This window comes from Staurois parvus, unplaced genomic scaffold (assembly GCF_062004578.1).
Source record: "Staurois parvus isolate SC_StPar_1 unplaced genomic scaffold, SC_StPar_1.0 ptg000818l, whole genome shotgun sequence".
NCBI lineage: Eukaryota > Metazoa > Chordata > Amphibia > Anura > Ranidae > Staurois > Staurois parvus.
The window spans coordinates 11,255,291-11,279,819 of record NW_028318614.1 but is presented as its reverse complement, the minus strand read 5'-3'; the positions used below and the strand labels follow the sequence as shown (position 1 = coordinate 11,279,819).

General features: G+C 43.4%; 1 protein-coding gene across 4 annotated transcripts in view; it reads right to left on the bottom strand.

The window, feature by feature from the left end:
- PKP3 (plakophilin 3) overlaps positions 1-24,529 on the bottom strand; it is a 154,461-nt gene that overhangs the window by 12,252 nt on the left and 117,680 nt on the right. For 3 of the 4 annotated variants that reach the window (XM_089655059.1, XM_089655060.1, XM_089655057.1), the window contains 7 exons: positions 22,447-22,570; positions 22,128-22,332; positions 13,247-13,421; positions 13,039-13,156; positions 6,836-6,997; positions 4,034-4,219; positions 2,127-2,280 (listed from right to left, as the gene is read on the bottom strand). In XM_089655059.1, coding sequence (XP_089511185.1) covers positions 2,127-2,280; positions 4,034-4,219; positions 6,836-6,997; positions 13,039-13,156; positions 13,247-13,421; positions 22,128-22,332; positions 22,447-22,570 — 1,124 coding nt within the window. The remainder of the gene's footprint in view (positions 1-2,126; positions 2,281-4,033; positions 4,220-6,835; positions 6,998-13,038; positions 13,157-13,246; positions 13,422-22,127; positions 22,333-22,446; positions 22,571-24,529) is intronic. The other variant, XM_089655058.1, reaches the window with a different exon arrangement.

The following is a 24,529-nucleotide window of genomic DNA, read 5'->3' as shown; positions in this document are numbered from 1 at the left end:
ATTGCAGAAACTCAGAATGGTACTCTGTAATTTGTATGGCCCCCATGTGCTTGTATGCATGCCTGACAACTTCAGGGCATGTTCCTAATGAGATGATGGATGGTGTCCTGGGGTATTTCTTCTCAGATCTGGACCAGTGCATCACTGAGCTTCTGGACAGTCTGAGGTGCAACCTGGCATTGGATGGACCGAAACATGATATCCCAGAGGTGTTCTATTGGATTTAGATCAGGCGAGTGTGGGGGCCAGGCAATGGTATCAATTCCTTCATCCTCCAGGAACTGCCTGCATACTCTCGCCACATGAGGCCAGGAATTGTCATGTACCACGAGGAAATCAGGACCCACTGCAGCGTAGGGTCTGACAATGGGTCCAAGGATTTCATCCTGATAACTAATGGCAGTCAGGGTGCCATTGTCTAGACTGTAGAGGTCTGTGCATCCCTCCATAGATATGCCTCCCCAGACCATCACTGACCCACCACCAAAATGGTCATGATGAACAATGTTACAGGCAGCATAACATTCTCCATGGCTTCTCCAGACCCTTTCATGTCTGTCACATGTGCTCAGGGTGAATCTGCTGTCATCTGTGAAAAGCACAGGGCCCCAGTAGCGGACCTGCCAATTCTGGTATTCAATGGCAAATGCCAATCAAGCTCTATGGTGCCGAGGAGTAAGCACAGGGCCCACTAGAGGACATTGGGCCCTCCCAGGAGTTTAATTGACTTGATGCTATACTCTAATTAAAAGTGTTGTTTTAATTTTTCTGACCAGTGTATAATCATTAAATCCCAAATTTTGTTGTTTTTTTTTTAGATCAGCACAAGGGATGGTACTTGAATGTGAAGTATCCTTTGTGCTGCTGGCTGCTCTTAGTTAAAATCTTCTGTACTCTGCCCCCCTCTTACCCCTGCAGACATAATCTTCTGATGCTGTGGGGGTTAATATGACCGGCTGGACCTGTCACAGGCACCTAACCCCCCCCTCCTCCATTCATAAAATCAGTGCTAAAGCTTCCAGAAATAAAATGTGATCTATCAATAGATGAGGAAGACCTGCTATTTATCCACCCATCCTCTATTCATAGAATACTTATACTTCGAATACTCATTAATAGAAGCTATAGTACAGCTTCTGTGAATAGAGAAGGAGGGAGAAAAGGGCGGGCATAGTTGACATGTGCCTGTGATAGGGCCCAGCCAATCAAATTAACCCCCACAGCACTGGAAGGGGTGGAAGATGACGGAAAATTTTCAAGAAGACCAGCCAGCAGCACAAGGGACACTATATGTTATGCCAAAACAAAAAAAAAAAAAAAAAATGAATATCTAAGCTTTGGCTTTAATACAGAAATCATTCACAACTCTGCCTGACCCGTTCTCCAAGCATCAGCGAGAAAGGGACTTTTCACAGCACAGAATTTGCAAAAGGCAGATGCACTGAAAAAGCCTGACTCCATGTGGCTGCAATAGAAATGTATTTAAAACTCAGATTAAGGTAATTTTTCTGACCTTACCAAAGTTAAAATATTTCCTAAATTGCAAGCACATTCCTAAAGGACAGGCAATTGACTTTGAATTTATTTGCTGGCTGGAGGCTCTCTAGGCCCATCTTTCTCAAGTAATAGGTTGTGACCCAAAAGTGGGTCATGACCAGGGGTGGACTGGGCTGTCGGGCAATGCCCCCCAGGCCGCTCTAATGCCCCAATAAAGTGTCCGGTGCCCTAACATAGCTTAATAAAAACCGCTGGCCGAACTAATATACATGTTAAGACAGCCGGGGCTGGGACTTTCATTTTCACTAGCACTATAAGGAAGCCATTTGTTTACGGTTTAAAAAGTGCATATACATTGCAGAATACTGCAGAAGTTGTTTTGTGGAATAAATTATAATATTTCGGAAATTAAATTATTTTTGGGTCATGACATAATGACCAAGGACAATTGTGGGTCCTAAGGTTACACAGTTGAGAACCACTGCTCTAAGCCCAAGAAAAGTGGTTTTAGTGCAACAAGAACCCAGTATAATGGTTCACATGATCAGAATAGTAAAGTAACCAGAGTAGTAAAAACATCAGATATGATAAGCAAAATGATCAACTACAGCAGCAGGCTTAGCACTCACACATCTCATCCTTATTCCTGGCATGTCTTGACAGATTGCGGATGAGCCCTGTTAGGGAGCGCAACTGGCTGTGATCTGCTGTCCTCAAACGGTCCAGGACGGGGTTCAGAATTCGTTCTTGCTCCAATGCCACTTGACTCATGACAGCCGCCCACTGTTAAAGCACAAACACACAAAGATGTGAAGTTGCACATTTCAGATATATATACATATATACACTTTAAAAACACATCAGATCTCAATGGGGTAAAATATCATGTTGGATATCTATACTGATATGGACTGGGTAATGTGTTAGGAATGCAAGGATGCCCAAGCGTCTGATGAAAATTAAAATTATCAACCTACAGAGGATTGAATTCAAAGACACCCCAAAAATCAAACTGAAAAAATAATGCAGCAGGCTAGTCCATTTTGGTGAAATTTCATTGCAGCAACTCAAAATGGTACTCAGTAGTTTGTATGGCCTCCACGTGCTTGTATGCATGCCTGACAACATTGGGGCATGCTCTAAATGAGACAACGGATTGTGTCCTGGGGAATTTCCTCCCAGATCTGGAACAGGGCATCATTGAGCTCCTGGACAGTGAGTTGAAACCTGGCGGCATTGGATGAACTAAAAGATGATATCCCAGGGGTGTTGTATTGGATTTAGGTCAGGCGAGCGTGGGGGCCAATCAATGGTATCAATTCCCTCATCCTCCAAGAACTGCCTACATATGAAGTCAGGCATTGCCGTGCACCAGAAGGAACCCAGGACCCACTGCAACAGCATAGGGTCTGACAATGGGTCCAAGGATTTCATCCTTATAACTATTGGCAGTCAGGGTGCCATTGTCTAGCCTGTCAAGGTCTGTGCGTCCTTCCATGGATATGCCTCCCCAGACCATCTCTGACCCACCACCAAAATGGTCATGCTGAATGATGTTACAGGCAGCATAATGTTCTCCATGGCTTCTCCAGACCCTTTCACGTCTGTCACATGTGCTCAGGGTGAACCTGCTCTCATCTGTGAAAAGCACAGGGCACCAGTGGCCGACCTGCCAATTTTTGTGTTCAATGGGAAATGGCAATCGAGCTCTGTGCTGCCGGGCAGTTAGCACAGGGCCCACTAAAAGGATATTGGGCCCTCAGGCTACCCTCATGAAGTCTGTTTATGATTGTTTGGCTGGAGACATTCACACTAGTGGCCTGCTGGAGGTAATTTTGTAGGGCTCTGGCAGTGCTCATCCTGTTCCTCCTTGCACAAAGGAGCAGATACCGGTCCTGCTGATGGGTTAAGGACCTTCTATGGCCCTGTTCAGTTCTTCTAGAGTAACTGCCTATCTCCTGGAATCTCCTCCTTGCTCTTGGGACTGTGCTGGGAGACACAGCAAACCTTCTGGCAATGACACATTGATGTGCCGTCCTGGAGGAGTGGTCTGTTCAACCTCTGTAGGGTTCAGGTATCGCCTCATGGTACCAGTAGTGACACTGACCCAAGACAAATGCAAAACTAGTGAAAAACAGTCACAAAAGATGAGTAGAGAAAAAAATGTCAGTGGCCTCCTGTAAAACCATTCCTGTTTTGGGGGTCTTCTCATTGTTGCCCATCTAGTGCACCTGTTAAATTTCATTAACACCAAAGCAGCTGAAACTGATTAACAACCCCCTCTGCTACTTAACTGACCAGATCAATACCCCAGGAGTTTAATTGACGTGATGCTGTACTCTGCTCAAAACAATTAAAAGGAACACTTCTTAATCAGTGTGTATGTATTTTTTTTTCCCCTCACTAGGGTAAATTTCTTCCAAAGCCTAAAAATACACAGGTCAGTTTATCCCAAAGAAAGTGATCACATTACGAGCAGTCATTTTCAGGCCTCGGACAAGTATTCTCTGATCAAACAGGTCAGGATTTTGCTTACCCTGCGATCTCCAGCTGTGATATTCTGTAGCGCTCCTGCTGCTGCCTCTGTTGTGTGTCTGTTCAGTTCACATTGCTGCAGTAGTCGGTTGTATAAATGGACAATCTGTGGATGCCACAACCATTCCATCCCCTTCGGATCCTTTGAGATCTCTGCAAAGGTGGCAAGGTCTGTGCCCTGCTGCTGCTTGGAGAAAGAGCGTGGTACAGTGTGAGTTTGGGAATAAGCAACAGAGATCTCCTGTGTGGTTGACTTTTAAAAAAGGACCAAGTCACCCAAAAGTGCTAATTCAGCTATAGCTGGAAAATGGTGGACAGAGTCAGCCTCCGGCTTCCTATAGGTCTCGGATACACCAATAGCCGGTCCTAACAGTTACCACCTATGACCACAAGGCTCAAACACTGACCCAAGGAAGACCTTACTGTACTTAGAGAGATCCTGTCACCAGATCATTCATTTCAACAAAGATCTTCTTATAAAAGTTTAGGTGTATTTAAAGGAAAACTAAACTTCCCTTCCTTTCGATGGTCTTGTCCCTAGTCGATATCTTCGGTTGTGTGTAGGTCTTGAACATCTACAACATTGGCCAGCGGGGGATGACACCACGCCTATGCATGTGCCTCTGAAGCCTGATCCACATTAGGATCATGCTCCAGAGGCTACTGACGGGCGGTGAGGAATCAATGCAATGCCTCCTGATACCCTGTTTTAACTCCATTTCTACCAAAAATCGCACTGCAGCCGTGTGCATTGCACGTGTCTGCGGGGCTTCCCCATTGACTTGCATGCGTAGCATTTGGCGGGCTTGCTGCCAGCCAAATGATCCATGTTAGGTCAACACTGCCGCAGCCATGAAGCGGAGCTTCGCGGCCATGGCGTGAAAACATCCCTGTTAGCTGCCTATTGCAGCTTAAGGGGGGGGGAGGTAGAGGTTAGCAGGCAGCAAAAGCATGGCTCAACTGCACATTTTTGCTGCCCTCCAAACGCTAGTCTAAATGAGGTCTAAATGCAGAAGTATGGCCAAAGCTCTTCAATGAACCGAGAAGAGGCAGAGCAGTCCCGAGAACTGAGCGATCAGTGGTCTTTCATTGCTCAGCTCTCAGTGAAGAGGCAGTGGGGGGCAGCTGCAGCATTGTATTGATGCTGCAGCCTTCGAGGTGAGTACTTCGGTTTTTTTTGTTTTGTTTTTTTTAATTCCCACACTTCTCCTAATATTTTATGCATGTTAATTACCTTAAACTTCCTATAAAAAATATGTGGGGTCTTGCGAGCTACTATGGTGCCAAAAAGTATTATATTAACTAATAAAGTGTTGTGAAATAATATAGCAATTAAATTGTAAGAGTAGATCGCCTAAACGTCACACATACCCATACTGTGTTATAACAAATCAGAAATAAAATGATAGTGTTGTGCTCCACTGACAAGTGAATAATTCCTAAAACAATATTAATATCCAAAAAAATTATTTTGTATCCAAATACAGTATCACGTTTCCAAGACTAAGTGTCGATATACAATCCGTGACTTCACACTCTTTCTGGTGATGCAGACAAAACGATTTGTGTTCAATTCACCACTATTACGTAGTTCTAACAACCATATGTGCACCTTCACCGGCTGTGCGCTCAACCGGTAAATATGGACTTAAGACTGGATAGGATTGTCATTCTTCAAAGTTGGGGATCCCCTCACTTCCTTAAGCCTCTTCCTCCATAGGCATATATGCCATAAAAAGAGTAATAAAAACATAGTGCCTTATCTTCTTTTAAAACATGTATTAAACATATAGTATTGCACTCACATGTAAATGCTGATAAAATCGCCTTAAAATGAATCCACAGTGTGTGTTAGCATTCAGTACTGTATAATTGCTGTGTATTGCCTGTTTCCTTGAGCGTCGTGACATCAGAACCCCTCCCCTACACTTTGCGCCACTGGGTCACGTGGCTTCATCAGGGGAAATGATTAAAAGAAGATAAGGCACTATGTTTTTATTACTCTTTATGGCATATATACCTATGGAAGAAGAGTCTTACGGAAGTGAGGGGATCCCCAACTTTGAAGAGTGACAATCCCATCCAGTCCCAAGTCCAATTTAAAAGGGACACAAGCCATACATGACCTCACTTAACGGTTTGGTCATATTTACCAGGTGAGAGCACAGTCTGTGAAGGTGCACATATGGTTGTTACAATTACGTAATCGTGGTGAATTGAACACAAAATCATTATGTCTGCATCACCAGTGGAAAGTCACAGATTGAATATGGACACTTAGTCTTAAAAAAGTGATACTGTATTTGGATACAAAATAATTTTTTTGGATATCAATATTATTTTTGAACTATTTATTCACTTGTCAGTGGAGCACGACACTATCATTTTATTTCTGATTCCTTAAAATTCCTCCCTTGTGTGGATATCCAAAAGCCCTGCTAGGCACCATCATCTTGGATGTGATGTCAGCAGCCCCAGAATACTCAGAGCTGCCACTCAAGTGAATCTATAGTATTCCTCTCTGCTCCTACCCTAGAAGCTACATGAGACATTATGTAGGAAGGTGAAGGGAGGGGTGCAGGAGCTGGGCCAGCACAGAGAGTAGTTAGACACTCTTGAAAGAGGAGAGGCTTACAACATGCAAGTGATTAAAACAGTTTGTAGATAGGAAAATACACTGCACATAAAGGATTTTAAATACTTGATATCTTCTATGCTTTTACCTGCAATGTTTAAGCTGGTGACAGAATATCTCAGCATAATTGTGTCCAATAGTTAATGGCTGTGAGATTTAAGAAATTACCTCTTTCAATTTGCGGCTTTGGGGGGTGAAACAACCCACAGCATCTCCTGCCGCAGTGCGTCCCCGCTGGGTTCCTTCCAGTCTTTGCAGAGAAGATGGTGGCAACTCATCATACAGCCGGTAGGACAGGTTTCTTAGCACACATACTGCATTTTCAACGCTCTAGAAAGGTATATAAAGTTGTATTTACTAAAAATGGACAACCCTTTGCATTAATCAACATGGTAAGACCAATAAAGCCTCATATTCATGCTCAGTTTGGGTCTAATTTGTGTTAAATACCTCTGTCTTGGAATTAAAATATTATGCAACTTATACCTGGCTGAGACAGCAACCATTCTAAAACAAAATTTCCTTTCTCTAGGACTACCCTGGAGGCAGCAGGGACTGTTAACCAAAGACAAGTACGTGTTCTGAGTGGAGGGGGTTGAGTGACAGTCTAGCATGTTGATGGACAGGCAGCCTGCTGTTTAGGTGCTATATCTGCTTGAGCTTTAGAAGATTTTACCCCCTTCATGACCAGTCCATGTTTTGCTATTTAGCACTGCGCTACTTTAATTGGCAATTGCACGGGTCATCCAATGCTGTACCCAAATGACATTTGTATAATTTGGGTTTTTTTTTATAACACAAATAGAGCTTTCTTTTGGTGGTATTTGATCACCACTGGGTATTTAATTTTTTGCGATAAATTAAAAAAGTCTGAAAATTTTGAAAAAAACCAAACAAAAAAACACCCCACAATTTTTTATTTTATTTATTACACACACACACAGCCACACACACACATATATATATATATATATATATATATATATATATATATATATATATATATATATATATATATATATACACACACACACACACATATATATATACACACAGCATGAGATTATATATATATATATATATATATATATATATATATAATATCTCTATCATGCTGTGTGTGTGTGTGTGTATATATATATATATATATATATATATATATATATATATATATATATATATATATATATATATATATATAATTTTTTTCTTTTTGATGGGACTGCAATAGTGCGGTGGGCAATCTTACACTGACACTGGGTGGAACTGACTAACTGCCACTAACATCACTAGTGATATCAATACAGTGATCAGTGGTAATACTGTAGGGAACTGTTATTTTATACACTAGTTGTGGTTTGTTTACATCCATATACAGCCACAACCATAGAGGTCCCATTACAGACAAGTCCCTGGGTGTGCTTCCTGCCCCTACAAGGAGGTCAGGAAACCCCAGGATGTTATATAGTTGTTTTCCAGGAAGTATCAGGCAGAGGGTTCCAGCCTGCCATGTGCTGTGTATCTGGGGAGAACTGTGTGGTAATTCTGTGAGTACTGATCCAGATTAACAAGGCTGCTATCTATTTAGTTGTTACTGAAGCAGATTAGGTCTGCCTCTGTTATATTTCAACTTCTGTATAGGAACCCTAATATCTCTGTAAGAGAGAGATTTGTGGTTCATTATCATTATTCTATTTACACTGCAGAATCCTTACAGTTGTCTATATATATATATATATATATATATAGATCAGTGTTTTCACCTGCATAAGACTGTCAGGTGAACTTTCTATTGATTGCAGTGTATCTTTGCAGCCTCTTTGCTTGAAGAGCCTTATTGGTCTGGATCTCTCTTTAGCTAGGATTAGCATAGGGAGTGTTGGATAAGATTAGGCTAGAGGTAGGTTAGACATCCGGCGGCCACTTAGACAGATAGAGGCCCGGTTGCAGTGACAGCCCAGTTTAGGGATAGGGACTAAGAATGAGGATAGATAGAGCATTTTATCCTTTTAGGTGATGCATCGCTGATCTTCAGACAAGCAGTGCAATCATCCGCATGTTACTTGGACACCATCACAGCATCTAAAGTGGAAGCGTGCATCTTATTGACTCTCACCTCTCCAGGGGCCCCTGCAACCGGACTGCGCTATAACCCATGGTTGGCGGTATTCTGTATACCACATGCACATATACCCGGGTATAATTGCAACCTCCCAATTTATGCTAAATTGTAATTCCTGAATGTTATTCTTATGCATCCTGTTTTATGTGGCTGCTTTATATAAACTTTGCATTAATCTCATACAGGTGTGGTGACATGTTTTCATGTTAGAAATATACAGTAAGCTGGGTGCATTAATACTGCTATGTATAGTTACTTTAAGTTGTCTACCTGTTACATTCCTAGAAAGGGGTGAGTCTCCTCAATTGCAGGATCCCTATTCTAGGTGGAGGCACTGCCATTTGTATTATCACAACCCCCTCTTCCATATAGCGAAGGCTCAGGATTGCCTACTCATATACAGGTTAGCGCCATAGCTTGTTTGGTGTGGGTCATTTCACATAACCCCCCCCAAAACAGGGCTACAATACTATACACCATTATTGTACTAATGACACTGGCGGGGGAGGGGTTAATATCTAGGGCGATCAAGCAGTTAAATGTGTGCCTAATGAAGTGTAATATGTGTAAAGTGTGCTGCTTTTACCAAGAGATCTTTTTTTCTCATCCCTGCTTTACAGGGATGAGAAACAGAGAGATTGTTCCCGCTGTACAGAGCCCTGTGTTGATTGTCACAGCTGAACAGCAGGTCCAAGCCACGACTTGCTGACCAACACTCCCTGTGTACAATTAAAGCAGGTGTCAGCAGGGAGGCGTGCATACGCGCGCCCTCTACCTGGAATCAGGCAGCGTTGTACCAGTGCATCGCTGTCCCTGCAGAGGCCGCTCATCTGCAGTACAGTGCAGATATGATAAAAGACATACTCAGTAGCCACCAAAAAGTACGTACTATGTGCTCACCCCCCCCAGGCTAATAGCTCAGCAGTGAACGTTTTAAAGGCAGCCCTGAGCCGCAGAGGTACATTTGAATTAAAATAAAGTATTTTAGTAAATGTTTAACTGCGATCTCTAGTGAGTTAAAAGCATGACAATCCAAGGGAGCTCCTGGACCATTTTTTTTACAGTGCAAAGCACCACATTTGTGCCTTGCTGTGTATTGCACTGCAACAAATTTCCAATGGTAAAGTGGTTTGAATCCCAATCACGGCACCACGTGCCTGGAGTTTACATGTTCTCCCTTTGCCTGCGTATGTTTACTCTGGGTACTCCGGTTTCCTCCCACACTCCAAAGACATGCTGTTAGGTTAATTGGCTCCTGTCTAAATTGGCCCTAGTATGTGTATGTATGAATGTAGGTTAGGGACCTTAGATTGTACGCCCTTTCAGGGTTAGGGACTGATGTGAATCTATAATATATATACACATGTAAAGCGCTGCATAAATTTATGGTGCTATAGAAGTAAATGAAATAAATTAAAAAAATAAATAAATCAAGGTGCATTGTGGTACCATTTAAGTAAATTGTACCACACTGCATCAATGCATTCAAAGTGCATTACCAGGTGCTGTGTATAGCTTGTGGGAACACATATGTTAATGAAACATGGTGTGAACAGACCCTTACACCCTGGTCACACCGATCCAGACTTTCAGTGAAGTTGCAGGATTTCAAAGTCAGATGTCATGCCAATTTGAGGTGTGATTTGCAAGACATCTGGCACAGATGTCTATGCAAATCACACCAAAAGTAGTGCATGTACTACTTTAGAAATCTGAGCAGCTCCGACCAAGTCGGAACCGCACCGATATGACCGCTGTAATTGCGAACAATAGGGTGCGACTTGGCATGAGATTTGCAAGTCGCATGGCATGCAAATTGCATGTCAAGTCGCACCCAGTGTGACCGGGGACTTAATCTTCATATATACTGTATAGCATGCCAAAAAATGTGAACTGGCTTTTAAAGATCTCGATACCCCTTGTACCACAGAAACAAGGAAAAAAGAGGACTTGCTAAATTTGCACACTTGCTTATTAGCCACTTCTGGAGCACGGTCTTGTAACCCTTATGCTACAATAGACTAATGATATGGGCAAAACAGATTTTCTATTCCTAGATGTTGCATTTTTACAAGATATTTAAAAGGCTTTGTAACATGGTTGAATACAAGCATCAGTTATGTTTAGGGGAACATACAGGTGAAGCGTGAAAAATTCGAATATCGTGCAAAAGTTCATTTATTTCAGTAATGCAACTTAAAAGGTGAAACTAATATATGAGATAGACTCATTACATGCAAAGCAAGATAGTTCAATCCGTGATTTGTCATAATTGTGATGATTATGGCTTACAGCTCATGAAAACCCCAAATCCACAATCTCAGAAAATTAGAATATTGTGAAAAGGTGCAATATTCTAGGCTCAAAGTGTCCCACTCTAATCAGCTAATTAAGCCATAACACCTGCAAAGGGTTCCTGAGCCTTTAAATGGTCTCTCAGTCGGGTTCAGTAGGAATCACAATCATGGGAAAGACTGCTGACCTGACAGTTGTGCAGAAAACCATCATTGACATCCTCCATAAGTAGGAAAAGCCTCAAAAGGTAATTGCAAAAGAAGTTGGATGTTCCCAAAGTGCTGTATCAAAGCACAATAATAGAAAGTTATGTGGAAGGGAAAAGTTTGGAAGAAAAAGGTGCACAATCAGCAGGGATGACCGCAGCCTGGAGAGGATTTCCAGGAAAAGGTCATTCAAAAAGTGTTGGGGACTTTCACAAGGAGCGGACTAAGGCTGGAATCAGTGCATCAAGAGCCACCACACACAGACGGATCCTGGACATGGGCTTCAAACGTCGTATTCCTCTTGTCAAGCCACTCCCGAACAACAAACATCAGAAGCGTCTTATCTGGGCTAAAGAAAGACAGACCTGGTCTGTTGCTCAGTGGTCCAAAGTCCTCTTTTATGATGAGAGCAACTTTTGCATCTCATTTGGAAACCAAGGACCCAGAGTATGGAGGAAGAATGGAGAGGCACACACTGCAAGATGCTCGAAGTCCAGTGTGAAGTTTCCACAGTCTGTGTTGATTTGGGGAGCCATGTGATCTGCTGGTGTTGGTCCACTGTGCTTCATTAAGTCCAGGGTCAATGCAGCCGTCTACCAGGAGATTTTGGAGCACTTCATGCTTCCTTCCGCAGACGAGCTGTATGGGGATGCTGACTTCATTTTCCAGCAGGACTTGGCACCTGCCCACACGGCCAAAAGCACCAAAACCTGGTTCAATGACTGTGGGATTACTGTGCTTGATTGACCAGCAAACTCGCCTGACCTGAACCCCATAGAGAATCTATGGGGCATTGCCAAGAGAAAGATGAGACATGAGACAGAACAACGCAGAAGAGCTGAAGGCCGCTATTGAAGCATCCTGGTCTTCCATAACACCTCAGCAGTGCCACAGGCTGATAGCTTCCATGTCATTCCGCACTGAAGCAATAATTGCTGCAAAAGGGGCCCAAACCAAGTACTGAGTACATATGCATGCTTCTACTTTTCAGAGGTCCGATATTGTTCTATGTACAATCCTTGTTTTATTGATTGCATGTAATATTCTAATTTTCTGAGATTGTGGATTTGGGGTGTTCATGAGCTGTAAACCATAATCATCACAATTATGACAAATCACGGCTTGAACTATCTTGCTTTGCATGTAATGAGTCTATTTCATATATTAGTTTCACCTTTTAAGTTGCATTACTGAAATAAATGAACTTTTGCACGATATTCTAATTTTTCGAGTTTCACCTGTATGTGGAGGTTGCATGCAAATACAAAGTGAGCATTTTTCCAGGGCATAGCAGATTAGGTACTAAAGCCAAAAGTTTAAAGCTTTTCCATTTCATGCATAGAATTAAAAAAAAAAACAGGTTTTGTTGCAAATCTTATTGCAAAAATTCTAAACACTGCACAAGCTTGCTTGAGCAATTGAATATATCCCAAAAGCACAGAATGCTAATGTGTCAGCAATGGATCATTACTGTATTTATCAATTACTGAACAGAATGTCAGGGCATTGCCTCAGTTCTGCGCTGTTCCAAAAGGGCCACTGGCGCTCAGATGCAATCCCAGTGAATGGGGTCATTCTTCATTGTGCTCCACAAGAGCCTAGATCAGAAGCCTGGGGTCAAGAAAATGCAGCCTGTTGCATTTTTGCGATTGCTTTGACACACAGAGCTTTAGCATTGCTTGGGATTTACATCCACCAAGGTGTGTTAAAAATGCACATTACCTGTAAAACTAGTGATAGCACCTCACCTTGTCCTCAGATTTGCCAGCTTGCAGAGCTTGGTTTGTGTATCCAACCAGGGCATCCACCAGCCCAGGACATTCTCGCATCTTTTGACGGGTCTCCTCACTGGCAGAACTCAGGTTCCTTTAGAAGAATACATAACATGGATTTGGCAAGTAATGCATTTTGTTCAAACCAGCTTACATTGAACAGTCCAGCCAATTTCATTCATACCTGAGAAATCCGGTGGCATTGTAAAATATCTCAGCCTCTGATGCATTCTGCTGGATGAGTGCAGATCCTGAAGATCCAGACAGTGGAACCAGCACTCTCTCGGTTAGTGGACCTAGAGTATCACGTGCCAATCTTGATTTTAGGTTATCACTGGAAGACAAGTTCCATAAAATTCCTGAAATAAAAAGGGGGAATTTTTCTTTTTTAAAGCAGCAAGGTATCATTGGATATGTAAAAAATTAAAGTAAACAGCAGGGAAGAAGCTTCTATGAATGAAACAAACAATCTATGAATAGAGGACAGATGGATAATGAAAAGGTCTTTTGCCTCCATTCATAGATGACTTTCTATTCATAGAAGCTGTAGTACAGGAGTAGCTTGGCAGAAAGGGATAGGCATAGTTGGGCACTCTTGGAAGACTACAGATGCGGGGGGGGTATTTGCAGACTTACAGAGACAGCCAACAGAAGACGCATCAGCAAAAGGAACACATCCCACTCACTGAAGTTATGTCCATTGTGCTGATTTTTGTGTTTTTTTTATATTAACTGCACGTAGGCTTTAACCTCCCTAGCGGTCTGATTATGTCCATATTTCTGGGCTCAAAGCGGTACATTTTTTTGCATGGAAATATGTATTTTTTTTTATTGTAGGCCTGTAATTTTTAGGAATAACTCAATGAAATCCGTCCGAACAAGAGTCTAGTAAACATCCCGGGTATGTTAAAATTTGAAACATGAAATCATAAATTATAATTTAATAAATAATCATAAAAAATAATAATATAATAATAAATTTAATTCAATAATATAATCAAACAAAAAACACTGAAATTTGAAATATAGCGCTAAGTTCGCACATCACTGAGCAAAGTCTCAAAATCGTTTTCAGTGTCTGATGACGAATTTCCCCACGAATCATTATCACTCAATTCTGCAAGTGGTTCTGATTTACTATCGCTGTTCTCTAGCTGGTCTAAAACGGCTTTTGACATAAAAGGGATGTTTTTTGGACGCCATGGACGTTTCTCAGTTTCCAGGCAGAAGAACAGTAATAATGCAGGCAGGGCACAGGACAAAGCACTCGGGACAAAATGTATGTGAAATGGTTTGATACAGGAATGTTATACTATGTGATTTTAGTGAATGACACTTTGTCATTTTCAAATTTCCCGCCGTTCCATCCCCCCGTACGTCCCGAAGCTCGCAGGGGACGGAACCCAGATGACAGATGCCGGCATCAGCTGGATTACATTGCCGGGGACACTGCAGGAGGGACATCAAGGGAGCGTAGGACAAGATAAGTGAAGAACAGATCCCGGAGCAGCGCTGCAGGGTATTCCCGAGTGTAGCTCGGGGTTACCGCTTGTGGTGCTGAAACTTTACCCGGAGTTATACTCGGGAATACCGCCAGGGAGGTTAAGGAAGGTTTCCCTATGTAGCCATCCTGTATTTAGGCAATGTCTAGTAAATTTACCTTTCCTGGGTAGCAGTTTGCCTGGACAATTTGGGGCTTCTGATTTGGCTACTCCCTTATGTTCTAAAATTACTGCAGTACCCTACTGTTGCCACAAAGTATCACTGGCACTTAGGATCATAGCTCTGGGATAGCAGCAAAAATTGTGCTATTGAGTCTTTAGGTCTCTTCTGGCTCCCACTAGTAGTTTCCTGCAGTGGTGCACATTGAGGGAGGCTATAACACCTTGGGGAATGGCCTGGTGAGCCTTTCCCTCTCCCCAGCTTCAGCCTGACGGGGATGTGTACAAGTGTTTGTGCTGTGTAGGCCCTACTTCTGTTTGGCCCAGCATAGGATTCTTCAAGCTGCCTGGTCAAGGAGGGTGTGCCTTCCAAGGCAGAAGAGTCCAAAGGATGTCTGTTGTAGGGAGATTTGTGTATGCCCTCAGGAGATCCTAGCACTCTATTGGAGTGATGGAATTTGGAAGGCCTTGTCACTACTAGGAGACCAAACCCTTACCCTCTGTTCCTGTGAAGCTAGAGCAATAAAACATGAAGACTAAAAGTGATTGACACCCTTCCTTGTTGTATCACACTCTCCACTGTGGCCATGGATCCAGCCTTGGAGGAGAGTCCATTCCTAAACCCTATGCAGAAAGGGTGCTATACTTATTATTCGTGGTTGTTGTACTTTATTATGTATATTGCTGTCAAATTTAGATACATTCTGCATTTAGGAGCCTGCATACAGTAAAGTTTTCAATTTCCCAAGCATCTAAAAATGATAATACCTTCAAACTTTGCAGCATCAGCCATTTAAAATACATTTCTTCTTTGCCCAAAACATGCAGCCTAACCTAACTAAAGACTACTGTGAATGATATGCAAATTTCAGCTTCTCTAAATTCAACAGCTAAGCCTCTCTCTTACTACTCTTCTGATGTGTGTGTGTGGGCAGGGCCTACTTGCCCTGCACACAGAGGTGTAACTAGAACCTTCAGGGCCCCGCTGCAAGAAACCATCAAGGGCCCCACTGACCCCTGGCCAGGGCCCTTCCTTTCAAGTCCCAGGCAGAACACCAGGACCTGGTTGCAAATGCAACCTTTTCAACACTGGCAGTTCCTCCACTGGTGTTCGTATTTTTTTTTATTTTTGTCTTATTTTCTTTATTATTTTTTAAAACATTTTTCCACAATATTTATTTTTTTACAATTCTGTTTTTTTTTTCTTTTAGGAGCCCCATTGGGTGGCTTTAGTGAGATATCAGGGGCCTAAACAGACCTCTGATGTTTCACCACTGGGACAGAGAATGGAGATTGAGGACACAGGCCTCAGGTGCACAAAATGTATGGACAGGAATAGCTTTGTACAGAGCTTTCCGTTCATAACTAAAGCATACTAAAGTGTGTTTACTATGCTTCAGTTTTTGAATAAATAGACAGTTAGTGATCGGTACGGATCACGGACTATTAATTCAGACAGGGAAGGGGCTGGTAAATTACATATTCACCGGCCCCTTTCCCGCACTCAATCCTGACAGCAGCCCCTGCAGCAGCCAGCAGGAGAGGGAAGGGGAGAGAGTGCTGCGGGGGAGCGAGAGGGAACCTGGAGAGAGCACAGGAGCCCGGAGAGAGAGCACAAGAGCCCAGAGAGAGAGCACAGGAGCCCGGAGAGAGAGCACAGGAGCCCGGAGAGAGAGCACAGGAGCCCGGAGAGAGAGCACAGGAGCCCGGAGAGAGAGCACAGGAGCCCGGAGAGAGAGCACAGGAGCCCGGAGAGAGAGCACAGGAGCCCGGAGAGAGAGCACAGGAGCCCGGAGAGAGAGCACAGGAGCCCGGAGAGAGAGCACAGGAGCCCGGAGAGAGAGCACAGGAGCCCGGAGAGAGAGCACAGGAGCCCGGAGAGAGAGCACAGGAGCCCGGAGAGAGAGCACAGGAGCCCAGAGAGAGAGCACAGGAGCCCAGAGAGAGAGCACAGGAGCCCAGAGAGAGAGCACAGGAGCCCGGAGAGAGAGCACAGGAGCCCGGAGAGAGAACATGGGGCAGGGGAGAGAGAACATGGGGCAGGAGAGAGAGAACATGGGGCAGGAGAGAGAGAACATGGGGCAGGAGAGAGAGCACAGGAGCCCAGAGAAAAACACAGGAGTGGGACTCCCAGTGCCTTTTTAATAGCATCATGGGCCCCTGGGCAAAGTAATGCACAACCAGGGAGATAGTGACCTGCAGCGTGCATAGCGCACCACAACAAAAAGTGGATCTGGCTAAATTATGATACATCTTCAGTGTGGCTTTTTAGTCTAATTAAAAACAACAAAACACAACCAGGGAATTCTCACAAATTAAATTCACCCCCTGTACTCACTGTCCCACTTTCTCCAGACACTGCACCTCTGTTCCCCTCTACCCACTGCTCTTGCTACTTTTTTTTTTTACACTATCCCCCTCCCTGTACACACTGAACCCCTGTCCTAAATTACTCTCCCATCTCATCAGCAGCCTGTACATATGTATGCCTGCACACAGTACGGGGTGGGTAGGCACAGTATGGGGAGAGCAGAAGGGCACAGTACAAGGAAGGCCAGGAGTGCACAGTATGTGGTGGGTAGGAGAGCATAATACTGGGAAGGTCAGGAGGGCACAATACTAAGCAGGCAGGAGGACCCAGTACAGGGAAGGGCAGGAGGAGACAGTATGTGTTGGGTAGGAGAGCACAGTACAGGGGTGGGCAGTAGTGCACAGTAGATGGTGGGTAGGAAAGCACAGTACAGGGGTGGGAAAGAGGGCACCGTATAGGGTGCAGCAACCATTTTTTTTTTTTTTTTTTACACTATCCCCCTCTCTGTACACACTGAACCCCTGTCATAAATGACTCCCACCTTATCAGCAGCCTGTACATATGTATGCCTGCACACAGTATGGGTGGAAAGGCACAGTACGAGGAAAATTAGAAGGGCACAATATACGGTGGGTAGGAGGGCACAGTGCGGGAAAGGTCAGGAGGGCACAGTATGTTGTGGGTAGGAGGGCACAGTATGGGGAAGGTCAAGAGGGCACAGTATGTGGTGGGTAGGAGGGCACAGTATGTGGTGGGTAGGAGGGCACAATACGGGGAAGGCCAGGAGGGCACAGTATGGGGAAGGTCAGGAGGGCACAGTATGTTGTGGGTAGGAGGGCACAGTATGTGGTGGGTAGGAGGGCACAATACGGGGAAGGCCAGGAGGGTACAATACGGGGAAGGCCAGGAGAGTACAGTACGGAGCAGGCAGGAGGGCACATTACGGAGAAGGGCAGGAGGACATAGTATGTCGTGGGTAAGAGCACAGTACGAGGGTGGGCAGGAGGGCATAGTATGTGGTGGGTAGGAGAGCACAGTACAGGGGCAGACAGGAATGCACTGTATAGGGTGCAGCAATGTATAATACAGTACTGTTCTGACAAAAAAGAACTGCTATGTACACATACAACTCTCCTCCACTGCTGATCTTATCCCAAGGGAGCATTCTATCAGGAAACGTGTTAGGAATGCAGAGCTCTGTGACCTGGAAAGGGCACAGAGTCAAGCTTACCGTGACCATCAGAACAACTGTGTGCAGCTTCAGGTGCTCTGCTCTCATGCTTCTGGTGGGGGGTGGGGGGGGGACAATAACACATACACGCTGCTTTGTTCTGTCTCTCCACCACTCAGCCCACCTGGTGTAGCACTAAGAGCCACAGGGGGAAACTTCAGAGCCCCTCATGCACCTAGGGTCCCTGGGTAGTGCCCAGAGAGGTGCCCGTGTGTGTTAGGACAGTCCAGGGCAGGAAAAAGCATAGGAGCCAGGGGGCAGCAGAAGGAAACTGGATAAGAGGGGTGACAGCATCTGCTAAATGCCAGCAGGAGGGAGAGAAGAGAAGCAGGCATTCAGTGGCTGCAGAAGAGAAAGGGACAGATGGGTACCGCTATGGAGCATGGGGCCAGGTCGCAACTGCAACCCCTGTAGCTATGCCCCTACCTGCACATTGGACCTCCTCTCCCTTTGGGGTACGCACTCACTAATGCCTAGGACCAGGCCGGGCCACGTTCATGTGTACTCAACATTAAAGCGGCACTCTGTATTAGAAGTGAGCCGTACACCTGGTGGAGTTGTACCATACTTGAGGCTCCATAATGTGAACCACTCTGTCCCATGATACTGAACACCTTTCCCTTGGAATGTAGCCTTTAGACCGCTGAGCTTGTGTTCCACTCACAAGTCCAACTTTCCTATCACCTCACTCCCAGTGATAAACTACAGGTTTTGCCAAACACAACTCGAACCTCCTGTGTGCATGTCTTACTCCATTAACCCTTCCCGTACCTGTAGCTTGGTCCCTGGGGTCTCCACCACACAGCTTGCTGGGGCACCAACCGCTAGGAAGGGAATCAGAGAACCAATCACCTTACTATACATAGAACCCGTTACCTTTGCAGGTACTGTCCTCCCGCTGCCTGGCTGCCATCACATACCCTTGTATTTGTTGGCTTTAGTAATTACATGTCCTCCTCTTTACCCTGAGTGTATGACAGGCCTTGTTCTTTGTCATACACCATCATGCACCCCTTTGCAGTAACCTTAGACCAGGCAATGAACAGTTAATAAAACTTACTGATCATCTTAGAAGCACAGTCCAGCAACATAAAGAACAACAGGTCTCTCCCTAACTATCTAGATGCAGGCTGCCCAGTGCATACCTTCCCCACAGTCCTCAGAGTCCACAATTCTGCAGTGTCCCGGGCTCCAGGTGTGTTCCCCTTGGGGACACTGTTGATTATTCTGGGCTACTCAGTACAGCCAGCCATCCCCTGTGATCCCATGCGAGGCTTCTCTCTCATCTGCTTGGCCCTCCCCCTTGTACGGGCAAAGCATAGGGGACAGAGACTACAAAAGCCCGAGAAAGATCTGAGTTACAGTTAACTCCTTTCCAACCTGGGCAGCTTGTGACTCACTGTTTTCACAAACAATGCAGGTAACACAGAAGCCCACAGTACAGACAGGGCTAAAATACCCAGACACCCTATAAGCACCTGCCTACATGTGCAGAGAGCAGTTAGGGCCAGGGAAACCTATCAGTAGGCAAGGTAGTAAACTCAGGTGTAGCTGGCTGCAATGAGAAAGAGGCAACCCAAATAACATCCCCAAACAACCCCACTGTAGCAACGCCCCTGCAAACTTCTGAATCTGGGTACACACTAGACCTGTGCATTTAGTTTTGTTCCAAATTTGGATGCATTTGAATTAAAATAGTAATTAATTTAAATGAACCCGAAATAACAACACAAAATTGTGTCTGAAATTCTAATCCAATTTGAATCGAATTTGAAAACGTTAATCGAAAACAAATTTGAAATAAGCATATTATTGACTATTGTGGATTTCCTTCAAAAGACTATGACCGGCCCTAGACAAGTCAAAAAACAAACAAAAATTTGTGTTGATCATCAAATTGTTCGTTTGCTGGTTCTTTTTGGAAAATCAAAACAATTGTTGGCACAATCATATGAGCTATTTTCATTTTTCAATTGACAGAACTTTTGTTTTTCGACTTGTCTATGGCCTGCCTATATGTATTAGTATTAGAATAGAGCAGTCTTGCAAAATTCAAATTTAGAAAAAAAATAGAATAAAACAGAAAAGAATAGAGTAAAACTGAGCAGAATAAAAAGGAAAATAAAAGAATAGAATAAAATAGAATAGAAAATAAGGGAATAGATAGGAAAAAAAATGAAACAGAAAATAATAGCATAGTAAATAATTGAATAGAACAAAACAGAAAGAATAAAAAACAGCCTTCCAAAATTAGTATTTTGAATAGAGTAGAACCAGCTATTCTTCACAATGAATTTGGATTGATTTGATTCAAATACTTAGAATCTATTGGAAAAATCTGAATCCAGATCAAAACGAATAAACTAAACAAATTTTTATTACGAACGTAATGAAACGAAATTAGTAACTTAATGAATCGATCAAAATATTAAACTAATTTTTTTGACGATTGAGATGGCATCCATCTGCAATCCAGCAGAGGGCAGCCGCGCTGTACCTGCTACAGACAGTCCAGGCAGCTTTTACCCTTTCTCCCAGTGCAGTACGAGGAAAGGATGGTGGAATCAAAGTCTGCAGACAAGTTTTGGTAACATGGTTGTTTAGGTACAGTGATGATTCAGTCTAGTCTACACAGACATGTTTCTGGCTGAGTCATTTATTTTCTTAAGTTGTCCATACATGGAGTGAATTTAAGCAGGTTCCTGATGACCTGGATGAAATTTAAGGCCATGTCAATCTAAAAATTGGAGGAAATGTGTTGGCTGAACAGCAGCTGCATCCAATCAGATGCAAACACGGTTTGGGTATCCTGACAAGTGCAGGTGTAAGCCGTCTGAATAAAATAGCCGACAAGGAAGATTTCTCCATCCACACCATTTAGCATGGATAGAAAAATCAAGTGTATTGTTGCTGTATTGTCTCCCACAGGGGCGGACTGACAACTCATGGGGCCCCCGGGCAATAGGGGATAATGGGGCCCCTGTGTCCTTACCCAAACTCAAAAAAGCCTATGAAAAAGGTACCAGGGGCATCTCATGGGGCCCCCTACTGACCCCGGGCCCTCGGGCAGTGCCCGAGTTTCCAAATGGTCAGTCCGCCCCTGGTCTCCCGTTATATTGTAAAGCGCTGAGCAAACTATTGGCGCTATATAAATCCTGTATAATAATAAGTGATGTCTTTTTAGGTTTACTGGTGTTTGTTACGGTCTGTTTTTGTATAATTGACTCATTGGTTCTAGAGCACCTTGTCCCACCACAGAGCAGTGACGTACGAGTTATCACAATGAACAGAAGTGTTCCTGACCTGGAGGTTGTGAATGACAACTTCGCCTTCTCTATGTTGTTCAATACATAAGATAGTGGTACCCAACGATGAGTGGGAAGAACTGTTTAATCACAATTTATTCTGCTGCTTTAGGCCTCATGTGCACTGCTGCTCCTAAGCATGATCTTTTGCCATTTCTGCCAAAGCCTTAAAATTCAGCTCAATAAAAGCATATGTATCCATGCATACGTACAGACTTTCAGAATTTAGCAGCAGCAGCGTTTAGGGGCAGTTAAAAGTAGAAGAATCGCGTTAAGAAGAGGAATGTTTTGGCGTAATCGCATGTAAACGCACCTTAATGCTAGCCATATTTAGAGCTTGGGCGTTTATGTCAGTGGAAAATACCATAGCCAATAAAATGAATAAACGTCCAAGCGCTAAACACGATACTGCGTTTACACACGTTTTTGCCGCGTTTAGCATTTTTTAGCTGCCAGGAGAGCTTGGCGTCCAAGGGAGTTTAGTGTACATGTAGCCCTACGTGGAGCATGATAAATGCTTTGTAACAGGTTCTAAAAAGAAAAGACATAAAGAGTACCTGTTACATTCTTTCGAAGTTCATCATCTTGTTCTTTAAGTGACACTAGAAGCTCAAAAATGCCATTTTCCTCCACCAGTGCCATCTTGTTCTCAGGGCTGTCGTAGATCAGATTGCGCATTGCTCCTGTGGCATGGCGCTGCACCTCTTGGCTGGAGTGATTGAATAATTTCACCAGCTTCGGAATGGCCTGCAAACTTCGAGCCTAAACAAAGCACACAATATAAAGTGGACGTTCGTATAATCAGGCCATGGCGGGTTAAAAGCCATTTTGTCTTCACACTAATTATACTGAAAATTGCCAAGAGTAAACACTCACTTGTTTCTTAGCTTCTGAATCACTATAACAGCGGTGCTGTATATAGGCTGCTCCTAGCACCTGGAGATTGGCATCAGATGCCATTAAATATTTCACAGCTGCTGGCATATCTATGTCGTCAAACCTGAAATGGAACGCAAAATAATTTGATTAGCTCCTGCCAAGTGTTATACACCCCCATGCTTTGTCGTCAAGTACAGGAAAACAACCCAGCTTGATTTTGAAAGCTAGACCTACCAATCAGATCCCAGCAATGACTAGCGGGTTACAGAATGAGAGCTAAAACTATAATTTGCTGCAACATTACTAGATGGGTCTTTGGAGGTCTTCTAAAGTTCACACATACCTCCTTGTGTAGGTTTTCCCTACTGCTGTTGGAGTGGTTTAACATTTGTTAAATCAATACCTTCATTTTCAGATATATGTTAATAATAAAAGTACTCAGAACCATTTACTTGTGTACTGGAATACATACCATGCATCGCATGCACTCAATTTATTAGAACCCCCTGTCCATCCAGTGAACTGCTAGGGCTCATATGCATGACAATGGTAGAATATATGACTTCCACCCTAACCAAGCCTGCTAGGTCATACCCTCCACCATCCCAGCTATACAAAATATGCAAACAAGTTTCTGGAGTCAAAATGGCAATGGCAGCCTTTTATTAACCAATAAATTATTTTAACATAAAAAACATAACATACCAAACTATAAACAGATGAAAACGTGGTGGTCATTTGAGAGCCATAAACCCACATCACTTTTGCAGAAAACATTCCTTCAACTTAGGCCCCCAGCTGCAACCCACTGGCTCAGGGACAATCCTACTTATCCCCAGCCGCAACACACCAGCTCGAGGATAACCCTACTTATCCGCAGTGACCACCATTTTACCTATTTAACAAGGGGTTAACTGGAAAGTACCAAGGTCCCCATACCACTGATGGGTCCCAAATCTGTCTACATACAGAATTCTTTCCTCCTCCAAAGACAAACCACTGCCAAGGCCTCCGTGATAATCCAAACCAAAGCACGAAGGGGAGGGAGGTTGGAAAGCTTCTTCTTCCAAATTTCCCTCACTGGACTTCCTGAGGACAGACCTTCCTTTTTCATGCAAAACTCCACGTAATCCCAAGGGGTTCACATACTTTTTCTTGTAACTGTATGCGAGACTAAAGTCAGCTCAGTTATAGCAAAGTACAGAACAATGCTGTTGTGTGTACTAAAACCTGAAAGCCTGGTAAAAATTCAGCAATAAACCAAAGCGAACATTGCTCCAGAAGATTCCAGTCCAAATTCAAACCTTGTACTCTAAATCTTTCTAAATGATTAAAAAAATCTCCCCCCCCCCAAAAAAGAAAAAAAAAAAACAAAAAAGGAAGAAGAATACCAAACACACGAAGAACCTTTCCTACACCATTCTCTTTGATTTTACTCCTTTGGCATGCGGTGATTGTAGCAATATTAGCGTAAACAATTGAGTACTGCCCATGATGTTTTTTTCCATTTGCGTTAACATACAATTTTTCAGGACAAGCTTTTGGGGTGGACCCCCTTCTTCAAGGTCCAAGCAGTACGAATGCCTTAGCCAAACAATGCTTTGTTTCAAACTTATACATTGTGTTCTAACATATAATTAGTTGCAAACCAACTACTTGCTGCATGTGTAAATCTGTATCAAATCTCACTAACACAGAACAAAAACAACATAAAAGAAAAGCAAACCACACCAATCTGAAGCTTTATGATTTGGAATCTTAAACCAACTGCAGAACACATCTAATGTAATCTAAACCATGGGATTAAACTGAGAAATACAGAGTCATACACAATGCTTCACACCACACGTTCATAGCATTCAATAGTTGTAGCCTACACTACTGATGATCCATTGAACAAACGTTAGCCAATAAAAATTACAATTAATTGTGATGTTTTGGGGCAGATCAAGGTTTCCTCCTTGAAACCCTTTAGTGTGTTACCACATATAGGTTAAGCTTGAGTCAGTTGACAGCTACTATATACTTATGCATTGAGGGGTCATTAAAATAATTGGCACCAAATTGCATATCTTTTACT